This window comes from Pinus tabuliformis, chromosome 6 (genome assembly GCF_031772625.1).
Source record: "Pinus tabuliformis cultivar Carrire ecotype Pingquan chromosome 6, CPIR1, whole genome shotgun sequence".
NCBI classification, from domain to species: Eukaryota; Viridiplantae; Streptophyta; class Pinopsida; order Pinales; family Pinaceae; genus Pinus; species Pinus tabuliformis.
In genome coordinates, this window is record NC_142292.1 from 586996467 (window position 1) to 587009875 (window position 13409).

General features: G+C 40.7%; 1 protein-coding gene across 1 annotated transcript in view; it reads left to right on the top strand.

Moving 5' to 3' along the window:
• Positions 1 to 6919, top strand: part of LOC149259914 (suppressor of RPS4-RLD 1-like) — a 167830-nt gene extending 160911 nt beyond the window's left edge. The window contains exons 10-11 of the mRNA XM_089455684.1: positions 6601 to 6671; positions 6859 to 6919. Of these exons, the coding sequence (XP_089311810.1) occupies positions 6601 to 6671; positions 6859 to 6919 (132 nt within the window). The remainder of the gene's footprint in view (positions 1 to 6600; positions 6672 to 6858) is intronic.
• Positions 6920 to 13409: the final 6490 nt, after the last annotated feature.

Consider the following 13409-nt stretch of genomic DNA (forward strand, 5'->3'; position numbering starts at 1 on the left):
GTAGCATCGGATGTGCTCTAGCCACAAAAATTGGTGGAGAGGCTAAAGCACATGAGATCTCCAATGCCCAGATATGGTTTGGGCAAAATCTAACCAGTTTGGGAGATATTAAAATAATTAATATTTTTAATGGAGTCCCTAAGTCTAAACTTAGGGAAAATAAAATATTAATGTGAATTGATATAAAACTGAGTTAGAATGGTCCAAAAGTCATGGATCAAGTCAGATCTAATCTGAGCCGTTGATTAGGGACTTAATATCAGCCATTGAATTGTCAACGAGAAAAGTATAAGAGGAGGCTTGAGGGTCACTTGGAGAACACACTGAGTTGATCAAGAATTCGATTTTCTGGGGCAAGGCTTGCTGAGGAAATCGAAGGAGTGATCAGAGTTGCCGTTGAGGGGCAGTGAATACAAAAGCAGAGAGGTAGAGAGGGTACCAGGAGCATCATCGCAGAAGCCAGAGAGAGAGGGACGCAAAGCCAGCTAGAGGCAGCTAGGAGCTACGCAGTGCCTAAGGAGAGCTAGCTTGGGTGACATAGAGGCTCCATAGGTTGACGCAGGGCTAGTTGGGCTGACGCTGGGCCAGAGAGGCTGACGCAGTCCCTAGAGGCAGATGCTGGGCCAGAGAGGCAGATGTTGGGCCAGAGAGGCTGACGCAGTCCCTAGTGGCAGACGCTGGGAGATTTCGTGGGGCAGATTGGAGTTGAGAGCTGTGGGATTGTTCATCCGCGGTTTTTAGTCGGAATATTTGTCTCCGACTGAGTGGTACTACTGCCAAGAGCATTCTCTGTTGGGTGAGCCATTTCTGGCACCCATATTATATTTTGAAACTGGAAACCCTCAGATAGTTGCACCGATTTTCCTGCATTGGGTTTTTCCAGGGACATTAGCCCAAAAATAATGGTGTCACTTGTGTGCTTGTTTTTCCTTCAGTTGATGATTTGTATGTGTTGAGCATGTACTTGTATTTATTTTCAGTGTTTACATGGTAAATAACTTGTTAATTAACATAACAAGTAGGAAGAAATAAATCAGAAAGTACATGAAGGATTTCTAACAGATAGAATTAGAAATTCCAAAATGGTATCAGAGCGTGGTTGCAAATCACAGGAGAACTGAGGGCATCAACCAAGCAGAGTAGCAACAACAAAAACAGCTGTTCTGAGTGATAGAAGCTGTTCCTAGTGGAAAAGCAACAAGAAAGGGGTGACGCAGTGCCTGCGTCATCAAGTTTGAGCTGGGAGAAGGATCAACACAGTAGCAGAAAGGAGCAGACCTGACCTATGCAGTGCCCAGTCATCAGCACAGAAATTGTATCAGCATACATCCGTGCAGAGGAAGATGCTACTAGAAAATCAGCTGCAGTCATATCAGATGCAGAAAGGAGAACAAATCGACATCTTCCTCGGTCGATTGAAGGAGATCCGGGATCAACTGACTTCCATAGGGGCCATGTCGGATTAGTAATTAATGGTGAGGACAACATTAAACGTAGTCTCAGAGCACTGGGAGGTATTTGTCTAGAGCATGCTGGGTAGATCAACCCTTCCAGATTGGGAGGAATTGTGGGCAGCTATTTGTTAGGAAGAGATCAGAAGGCTAACCAAGGCAGGAAGTAGCGACAAGGGGGTCAGAATCAAGGAGGAAGAGGAGGATGCTACCCTAGCATCTGAGGGAAAGCAGGATAAGTGAAAGAAGAAGGACCTCTCCAAGGTCAAATGCTTCCACTATGGGGAACTGGGTCATTATGCGAGCCAGTGTCCGAGGAAGAAGAGCAAGGGAGAGGCTTCTGAGACCAAGGCTGTGCCAGCAAGGGCGGAGAAAGAAGTGGAGACAGATGATGACTATGCCATGAGTGCTCATGCACCTCGTGAGAGGAAGTGGGGAGACATCGAGCTGTAGCCAGACGGACTACAGGCGATGAGGGGAAGGATCCTCGAGGTACCCAACCTCTTGGATACGAAATTGTATGAGCATACTTCCGTGCAGAGGAAGATGTTACTAGAAAATTAGATGTAGTCATGTCAGATGCAGAAAGGAGAACAGATCGACATCTTCCTCGGTCGATTGAAGGAGATCTGGGATCAACTGACTTCCATAGGGGCCACACCAGATCAGGAATTAATGGTGAGGACAACATTAAACGCAGTCTCAGAGCACTGGGAGGTATTTGTCCAGAGCATACTGGGTAGATCGACCCTTTCAGATTGGGAGGAACTGTGGGTGGCTCTTTGTCAGGAAGAGATCAGAAGGCTAACCAAGGCAGGAAGTAGCGGCAAGGGGGTCAGAATCAAGGAGGAAGAGGAGGATGCTGCCCTAGCATCTGAGGGAAAGCAGGAGAAACGAAAGAAGAAGGACTTCTCCAAGGTCAAATGCTTCCACTTTAGGGAACTGGGTCATTATGCGAGCTAGTGTTTGAGGAAGAGGAGCAAGGGAGAGGCTTCTAAGACCAAGGCTGTGCCAGCAAGGGCGGAGAAAGAAGTGGAGATAGATGATGATTGTGCCATGACTGCTCATGCACCTCATGAAAGGAAGTGGGGAGACATCGAGTTGTAGTCAGACAGACTACAGGTGATGAGGGGAAGGATCCTCGAGGTACCCAACCTTTTGGATTATACCTTGCTACAAGAGCCCCTAAGAGGAGTAGCAGAACTGACAAAGATGTCAGAGTTGGGAGATCAGTTACTTATTTCTTAGTAACTGAGTTGCAGTGAAGTAGTTAGCAGTGGCAGTGCTATGGGCAACACGATGCAACACGGATACAGAGGGAGATGCTGTACAAATGCAGCAGTGGCAGGGCCATGGGTAGCAATACATGATGCAACAATACAGAGGATGTTGGGTAGCAGGCCTAACATCAACACAAGGACCGATGCCAGATGATCAGGGTGATGCTCAGTGAGGAGTATTATTAGAGCATAGTCCTCGCTAAGAGGGATTGTTGATTTGGGTAGCACTGGATGTGCTCTAGCCATGAAAATTGGTGGAGAGGCTAAAGCACATGATATCTCCAATACCCAGAAATAGTTTGGGCAGAATCTAAACAGTTTGGGAGATATTAAAATAATTAATATTTTTAATGGAGTTCTTAAGTCTAAACTTATGGAAAATAAAATATTAATGTGAATTAATATAAAACTGGGTTAGAATGGTCCAAAAGTCATGGATCAAGCCATATCTAATCTTAGCCGTTGATTAGGGACTTAAGCTCGGCCGTTGAATTGTCAACGAGAAAAGTATAATAGGAGGCTTGAGGGTCACTTGGAGGACACACCGAGTTGATCAAGAATTCGATTTTCTGGGGCAGGGCTTGCTGAGGAAATTGAAGGAGTGATCAGAGTTGCAGTTGAGGGGCAGTGAATACAGAAGCAGAGAGGGTACTGGGAGCATCAGCGCAGAAGCCAGAGAGAGGGATGCAGAGCCAGCTAAAGGCCACGCAGAGGCAGCCAAAAGCCATGCAGAGGTAGCTAGGAGCTGCACAGTGCCTGAGGAGAGCCAGCGTTGGTGACGCATAGCTAGTTGGGCTGATGCTGGGCCAGAGAGGCTGACGTAGTCCTTAGAGGCAGATGCTGGGAGATTTCTTGGGGCAGATTGGCGCTGAGAGCTGTGGGATTGTTCATCCGGGGTTTTTAGTTGGAATATCTGTCTTCGACTGAGAGGTACTACTGCCGAGAGCATTCTCTGTTGGGTGAGCCATTTCTGGCACTCAGATTGTATTCTTAAACTACTTAATAATAAGACCCTCAGATAGTTGCACCGGTTTTCCCACATTGGGTTTTTCCGGGGACATTAGTCCAAAAATAACGGTGTCACTTGTGTACTTGTTTTTCCTTTAGTTGATGATCTGTATGTGTTGAGCATGTACTTGAATCTATTTTCAATATTTACATGGTAAATAACTTGTTAATTAACAGATAAAGTAGGAAGAATTAAATCAGAAAGTACATGAAGGATTTCTCACGGATAGACTTAGAAATTCCAACAGAGATTAGGTGGTCCCTCTGCTTTATCATTGTTATTGGAGCCCTCCTATTCATTATGGCACATGAGGGACTTGATTTGGCCTTCCAACGACCCTACTAGCTATTGTTTTGTCAGTTCGGCCCTCTTGAGAGGCTAATTATTCATATTTTGGAGCTATTTGGTGGGCTTATCACCAAAGTGATGTTATTTTGCACATTATTTTATTATAGGGGCATCACTAGGCTAATTTAGGCCATTCAAATGCCTCCAAGGTTCATATAAATACATGAGAGCCTCATTGTATCAATCATCATCACTTGGATTGGATTTCTCTTGTGAAAAAGAACTTGGACCTGCAGTTTGGATGAAATTTTGGATGTTGGGATGCACTTTGATGTTTGGAAAGTTTTGCTATCTCATTTTGGAGCTTCTATTTGATGTTTTGATGGATGGATATATTTGCTTTTTCTTGTAAGTGCCATTTTCATGCTATTTTCTCTATTATGTCACATGATTAATGTATGGAATGTTTTGTCAAGTTTTATTGTGCCCTGATTGGAATGCGAATTCTTGGAGACATTAAGATTTGAAGTATTGCATGCATTACATGTCTAAGATAAAGTGAATGAATGTTCCTAGAGGTCTATTTGCCATTGCATTACCTTGAAACTCCATCAACCATCTTCAAAGAAGTATAAATACCTATAGTAAATGTGGCTAACCCTATAATGTTAGCGAAGTTGCTTGGTTCTCCTTGATAGAGTGAAATTTTAAAATGAAAGTAATCCTTGAATCCATATTTCCCAATAGACGGACACTGAGTTTCGAATCCTTGATGATTAACCTTAAAACTATCTTTTATCCTTTCTTTGCATTTCTTCCCTAATCCTAGACGACCTAGCTAGGGTATCAAGCGAGTTCCTTTAGAGCCATCCTCTCGAAGATCGAGTTGGTGAGTAACCGCACTGGGGTGTCCTCCACTAACCCTCCAGATTTGAGGCCTATCCCACGGTTGGTTTATGGGAAACATCAATCCCTAGCTCCAACTTCATTTTGGTTTAGGCCATCTTTGTTTAGTGGCATGTTGAAGGTCTATCTATTCAAAAACTCAAAGGAAGTTAATCTTTCTTGTGACCTTCCTTTATCCTTACTTGACCTAGACACTCTCTTAAGGATAATTCAAACCCTATTTCAAGTTTGGACCTTCCCGAGACTCCCTTTTGTGGTCGCACAACATAATTTGTCCTTTGTCTTTCAAAGGCACTTGAGGAACCTTATTTTCTTGAAGAGTCTTAGGTCTAGGATACCATCACAAGAGAATGTCCCTATTCCCTAGGCTTAAACCTCACTTTTAGCCTTTCTTATAGAGCCCTTATCCTTCTCTTGAAGCAACCAAGCCTATTATCTATGTCTCTCCTTTGAATGTGCTTTGGAAATTACACTGTACATTGTTATTAATCCCTATCTTTCTAGTGATTTCCTTAATACTGGGACTCCTCCCATCGGTGAAAGTATGTATAGAGCAGAGGATATCGACTGAGGTGACAGTGCGTCCTTGTCCCGTCATTGTCATGTGGTCTAGTAGTAGTTCCTTTGGAACCCCTCCTAGGGTCCCGGCTAAATCGTGTGGTGACAGACACAATTTGAGACTAGAACACGTGTCCGAGCTACACAGACTAACAGAATCATGGTTTGAAATCTGATTTTTTTTCATTAAAAATGAATTATTTTATGTATTTTTTCAAATTGGTTCATTGAATGTTATTTGATCTATTTACGTTTAAAACCTGGCTATAAAAGAACTTAGTTCATATGTGAGAGTGACACTTTCAATAGAAAAGCAATGTTAATGTAATATCTGGCAGTGTTCTTTTCCACCAACTTATGAAGGTATGATGTGTACAGATTTTAGAATGTGTTGTCTGAAGAAATGAGATTGAGTTCGGGGTAAATTGGCTTTTGGTTTCCACTGTAACTTGTAAGACAGCAAATCCTGTCACCTGGCAGTTTACTGTCATACCCAGTTGTAACTTTGTTATATCCATCTTTCTGTCAGTACAATCTGAAAATGGCAGACAAAGCTTGTGAGATTAAAATAAATGTGAACCTCTTCAAGACAGAAAACTCATTCTTCTTTATAGGGATGACTATTGATTTTTCCTGCAAAAATGGTAAAGGAATAATGTATAGTCTACTGTCATGTTACTTCTTTACTTATTTAGAATGGCTGCAGTTGCTACATTATGCAAAATGGCTTTGTTTGCCACACTTGTATTAATGTGGGGTGAATTAAAATTATTTGTGGCATAAATTAATGTATACTTCTAAGTTGATTGTTTTAAATTTTAATTATAATGTCCAGTAGAGCTGACTTATGATGATTAGTGGCTATCAGCAGCTAGAAGTCTTCCCTTTCTGTTACACGTATCTTGTGATCAGAAACAATGTGTGATTCAACTGTAATGCATGGTGTTGTGTCTTAAATTTGTGTTGGTTTTGTGATTATAATTTGCAATATGGATTTTTGTTGCTCCCTTTACAAGAATATGAAGATATAAATATGAATAGGTTCATTTGGCTATGGTGGTTAACTGATTTTTAAATTTTCATTTATTGACATTTTACTGGATGACAGTCATACCAAGAGCTAGCAAAATCTGAGAAGGCTGTTGAATGCTTACAAAGAGCTTTGTCCATTGATAGGAGGTGATAGTCCAATTTTTTTATCTATTGCTGGTTCTGATTTTGCAGTAGTTTGAAGTCGATATTATGTCTACTGTTGTTTTCTTAGTTTAAAAATACGATTTTATTACCCTGTTCTAACAAAGTTTAAGTAGTTCTAACAAAGTATAAGTTAGTTCTGCAGTGATATTTTCTGATTGTTGTGGTGCAGGTTTGTAAATGCATATCGTTTGCTTGGTTTGCTTAAACATGGATTGGGAGACCATAAGTAAGTATACTTTCTAGTATATACTAGTTTATGTTGTCATGGAGTATGACAGGTTCCAGTAATGCTTGGGATTGATGAACCCAATACACACCAAAAGTCAGTTTAGTTTATAAACCAGAAGATGTAAACGTTCAAAATCCCTACACTATATGTAATCCCAGCACTTTTGTTTATCTTCTTTAGTAAAGGTTTTACTGGTTGTCCTGCGGGTTTTGTCTGGACTATTATTCTGCTAAACCTATTACTTAACATAAGCAAGAAAATGCAGAAGAAACACTCTACAGCAGAACCAAAGCATGCTTACATTGATCCATAGTGCTTCCTCTACAGGAAACTAGTGCCACTATATTTGACTGTTAACAAATCTAAGACTCCCTGGATGGATCCTTCCAAAATCAACCGGAAGGCAGTTTTCTTGGTTTACTGAATCTTTCTGGGAAGATCGAAACCAGTTGTAATAAAAGTTACTGTGTTATTTAACATTACAGATGTGAAATCATAGAAAGCTGAAGTAATGATAAAGAAACATTTACACTGCATTATTCTTTCCATTGATGAGTGGGCCTAATGGTTAAGAACAGGCGCTTCCTCTTAAATGGGCCACAGGCTCAGATCCAGAGGGGAGTGGAATATGTACACCTCCATAGACTTTGGACATCAATAAAATTATCTTGTCTTATTGATCAAGAATGCAATCAACAGGAAATAATGGTTCAACAGAAAATGAAATCTAATGCTATGAACACAAGAGGCATCCAGTTGTACACTGCAAGAGTGGGCCCTTACTCTGCATGTCACTGGATCTCTAATAATTCAACTGAAGATGGTAAGTACGACCAGTTACTGGAACTAGAAGGATCAAGATTATTCTATTAGCTGCCAAACCAAAAATGGTTACAAAGTCAGTCTTATTCAACTTGTTCTGTTAGATAATTGGGTAGTGACGCAAATTCTGGGAAAGATGACTTAACATGACTAGGTAATTCTGTAACTGCTTTAATGCTTTTCTTTACAATAATGAGAGGAAAAGAAGGAACCTCATTGCTTAAAAAGAGCTACTAATCTTTGAAGCCATATTGTAAAGAACCTCATAATAAATGGAGATATTCGCTGCAAGAACTTTGGATTGAGTTGCAAAAAGAGGGAGACATACAAGGTTCTCAGCTCTAGTCATGTATAAAATCATTTATTACAAGGCACAGCGCACTGTGCCGACTCATTAGCAAACTGGAAAGGTTTATCCACATATGGAAGGAACTCATCAACACTTTAAGGAGCTTGTCAGCATACCGAAGAACTCTTCAGCATGCTTAAGGACTTTTCAGCACACCACTGAATGATGATTTCCGTCATGACATTCCTTGCCCAGCAGATATCTCTGTGATGTCAGAAAATGTAATTGCTCTATGTCCTGAAACAGGACCACCAACAACTTCCATTCTTGTAGTTTAATGAATTACACTTAATCCTTAACAATAACATTCATTAAAACATGAAATTCCACAAAAAAATGCATAAAATCATAACTGATTATTGTATACATGAATTGGGCAAAAAGGTACTGGTGGAAAGACTGAAATGTTGATATTCAGAAGAAAACTGACGCAGAAATAAAGAGAAAAATAGGGAGGTTACAAGGTTCATTGGAGTGCTTTGCATTCCAATAGATTATACCTTGTTTGGACTGCCTATTGGAAACAGAGAGTTGATGTGGAGATGGATTGGGAATATTCCTTTTTGCTGTACCATTTTTTGCTTGTAGCTTTGAGTCTAATAGGCCACTTTTGTTATCTACTGATATTAATGCCAATATCATTTGTGCTTCAATTTTCATATGACTTTGGGTTTGATACTTTTGTTCGGACAACGAAGCCCCTATGAGCTACCGTGACTTCGAAACTTCACTAAATGCTATTGTTTCCATACAGGAAACATTTCTGGTTTGGAAGCAGTACGGAATGCAGCAGATAAGATAGGATAAGATAATTTTATTAATTTCCAATGAATGATCACAAAAGTAGGTCAATGGGACCAAAGGATACATCCAGTACAAGTACAATGTGGGAGTGCAAACAGAACTCCTAGAAAATTGTAAAATTCTCACATAGGGAACAGCACCAATTTTCAATAATTTTCTGATTGGGTGACTGAGTTTGATGGCAGATTTCTTCAAACAATTTAGGACAAACACTGCTGTAGGTGAATATTCATGCATTCACTCTCAATAATGACATACAGTGATAATAAACACCCTTAAAACACACCCCAGTGGACTGATATTTTTATATTAACATCTCAGAAATTTTACAGTGCTGATATACAATCTTCACGACAATGGAAATGACTTTTTTTTTTTTTTTTTTTTTTTGTAATTTCCCGAGTAAATACATCAGAGAATAATGTAACAGGGAATCCTGGTTCTTTCTCTGCAACGAAAGTGTCTTCAATTTAGCAGTTCCTCCAGAGAAGATGGTCACACATGCTTGCTGTTGTGTTTAGAACTTTAGAGTGTCCAACATTACTCCCTTTCTTCATACCTCATTGCATGCATAAGGAAATGACACCAGTGTTCCAGTCTCTAGAGAAATGGGCTGTATGAGGCTCAACCTGGATAATATTTAAACTCAGAACTTCTTTGCCTCGTCCCTGACAGAGAAACACGTAGCAGAATGAAGGAATACGACCCAGAAACTTCCGCCAGCAGAAAAGAGGCTCAAAGCTCAGTGTTAATTCGTCCCCAGTGGCAGCAATATGTCCCTCAGCAGAAAGGAAACACGTCCAGCAGCAAATGTGAGGGTATTCTACCTCTTTCCACCTTAGCAATTTTGTACCTCGGCTAAAAACTTCGACCGGCAAGGAAGTGAAAGTTTTTCGGGTCTGTTCAAACTCCAGAACTCATCTTTGGCACCAGTTGTTCAATTTCCCTTGGCTGTATGAGATGTGGCCACCAAATGGACCCCAACAGTGGCTTGGCACTTAATATCTTCATGGTTATCTCCCAGCCTGTCACAATGAGACAGAAAATAACAAATAAGACCATAAAATCAATGGATAACACCAGAATACCTCAATATTTCTGAGAAATCTTGTCTGCCATTGAAGCTGAGCGGTGAAATTTGATTGTCCATTCTAAAGCATAGGCCAATAGTGGAGATCCAATGGGACTAGGATTGAGGATTAACACCCCATTTAAGGTGAGGGAACAAAACCACGGTCAAATCCCTTCCTTCTTCTAGTTACCCAATAATCCATGCCCAAATTGCCCAATGAAAAACAAGCATAAGCACTCGATTGTGTTAGATTTTGTAGGATCGGACAGGTGTTTTAGTCTCGATATGTGTCTAAGAGGCTAAGGAACACAATATCTTGAAAACGCAAAAAAGGTTTCACGAGATAAGCTTGCGAAACACCTCAATTAAATTAATTGATCAATAATTAAAAATTGCCTAAGTCTAAGTAGGGAAAATTGATTAATTAAAGGGAATTAATTGAGGATGATTGAGAACACTCTAGAGACTCACATGGATCGATTCTAAGATGTTCTTAGCTGATGATGGGGATCTAATCATGGTCATTGGTGCTCCAACAAGAGATTATAAGAGGAAGTCGATGGGATGGAGATACACAACAGTGGTGAGAGCAAGAGCAAGATAGATCGAGCTACCCAGTGTGTAGAGGTTCAACAAGGGAAGAAGTTCTAGTCAAAGGGAGAGCATTAGAGATTGGGGGAGCAACAGGAGGATAATTCCAAAGAGTTTTTCAGTGTCATTCTAGTGCTAGTCGAGCATGAGAGAGGAGGTCGAATATTTCAAGCAATGTTGTAGGAAGCGTCCCCCCCCCCCGGTTCTAAGGCCCGAAGCGCGTCCCGTGCGGATTCATACAGGAAGCGTCCTTGGAAGTGCGCTTCCGCCTGTTTTGGATGCTTCCGCCTATTTGGGATGTTTATTTTGAGTATAAATGCAAATATATATATATATACTGCCTGAAGGATTAATCCGACATCTCAACAACAGAGGCATCAAATATTTGGCTCAGATCGGAGACCCTCATCGATCAACTATATTTTCACAAGCTTGGGTTACGGATCGGCATTGGCTTCTGCCAGAGGATTGGTCTGCACTTTGGCAAGGTTACATACGGGCCCTCACCGAAACTCACATCAAGTTACAGGAGGAGGAAGATGAAATAATTTGGGCCCCAGCCAAATCTGGTTCATATGCACCAAAGCTCGGTTACTTGAAGATAATCGAAGCAAAGAAACCGGACATTCTTAAAAGCTGGTGGCGGGATGTCTGGCAGCTACAAGCTCAGCCCCGTACCAGACTTCATATGTGGAACATCATAGCTGATAAGCTCCCAACAGGTGCCACTCTTAAGAAGCGGGCTTTCTCTGGACCATCTTGGTGCGTCCTCTGCAAAAATGAGGAGGAATCGACGGCCCATCTTTTCCTTCACTGCGAAGTTACAAAGAATATATGGGCTCAAGTCACGTAGGTGCTCAATATTAATACTGTCTAGCAGGGTGTTGATATACTTTCTGCCTGGGATCAATGGTGGATTGCGGTGTCCTCCGAAAAGGCCAGGAACCTTCCGCTGGTGGTATCCTGGTACATTTGGAACAGCCGAAATGCCATTATTTTTGAGGACTATAAAGTAAACTGGCATCTTCTTCCGCCATCTATCTGCGCGACCTACACTGAAATCCCTTTTGAGCATAAAACTAATATCCCACGGAACATACAGCCTGAAATCATTAACAAGGAAATGCCCTGGGCTTATTTTGACGGGGCTGCGCCCCTACAAGGATGTGGGGGGGGTATTGTTCTCCATATAACAGATTCACATTTTTATCACTTGAGAATGGGATTAGGGACTGGCTCTAATAACTTTGCTGAGCTGATCACTTTGAGACATCTCCTCTATTCTTGCTCTTACCAAACATTGCAGACAAATTCAAATTTTTGGGGATTCAAAGATTGTTATTGATTGGGCAAACAATATCTCTATTTGTCATGCATATTCTTTGAAACATATCTTGGAAGAAATTGTTTTTCTAAAAACACATTTTGACCAGATCACTGTTTCTCACATCTACAGGGAAAGAAATGCGCTTGCTGACCGGCTCTCGAAAGAAGCGGCGGATCGCCACATAGGAGACTGGCAGATTGAAGAGTACACTCCAGAAGGCATGCACAGTTACTACCACCGCCCATATATTGACGGCCTGCAACAGGGGGATCCCCCCTATACTTAGAAATTTTTTGATCTACATGTTTATATTATTGTATATATCAACTATGCACTATATTGGCTCTATGTCTATCTTTCACAGCATGAGGATGTTTATGCCTCAGATACCTGTTTTATTTACTGCTACATGAACTCTGTTTATTCCGGTACTTTTTGATTTGGATACTGAGCACAGTATCTACCATTTTTGGACATTACAGGATGTTATTTTGTAAATCCTTTGATCTGTGGATTATACCACATTACAACATATGCTTCGGCATCAACAACATGTAATCTCTGTTATTATCTTTTTAATAGAAATTACGAACTCTATTTCTTCGGAAAAAAATAAAATATATATATATATATATATATATAATATATATATATATAAAATAGACCAACGCTTCCGCAGACGCTTTGTCCCCGCTTCGTGCAACATTGATTTGAATATAGAGGGACAAATAACCAATTTGAGCAGCCAAAAACCCCAATGTGAGTGCTAGAAAGGGAGACTTTTCAGCTATTGGAGGTTGGGAGATCGCCAGGAAAGCAGAGCAAGCGATTTCCAGAGGCAGAGGGAGGCTGTACAACTCAGTTGGAGTTGAATTGCAGGTTGTATGAATTTCCAAAGCCAATAGTGCAAGTTCCAGGTAGGCCTTGTTGTTGGCGAGAGGGAACGAGCAAGCCAGAGGGAGGCCAAATTAATGCAGAAGGGAGGAAAGTTCTTCAAATTATTTTGCCAGTATATTTTTTGGAGGATTTCCAGTTGGGCATCCAGATTATTGTACTCAGATTTTTAATGCTGTATAAATAAAATAAACCCTCATCTACTGCACCGATTTTCCCTTCAGGGTTTTTCCAAGGACTATTTGTCCAAAAATATTGGTGTCTATTTTATTGTGTGTGCGCATTATTTTTCAGCTTCCAGTTTATTTTCCGTGACGTATTTTGTTATTGGTGAAGATTGCAATTGTGAGTTTACTGATATTTGTCATAATAACAAATAAACTGCAGAACAATTCGAAGATAACATTCTAGTAATTGCTATCAAGGAACTTTCATAGATTGCACAATGAAAAACGTACCTTTTGGGTTGGATTGCCCACCTTCTAACATATGCTGTTGATAGATGGGTGAGGAAACATACAACTGATATAAGGAGCAGAGATAAAGCAACACATCACATCGACTATGAGGTGGCTCTCAGGGGTTGTTGGCTGCTGGTTGAAGAAGATGATTAGGAAAAAAACTCTCTTAGG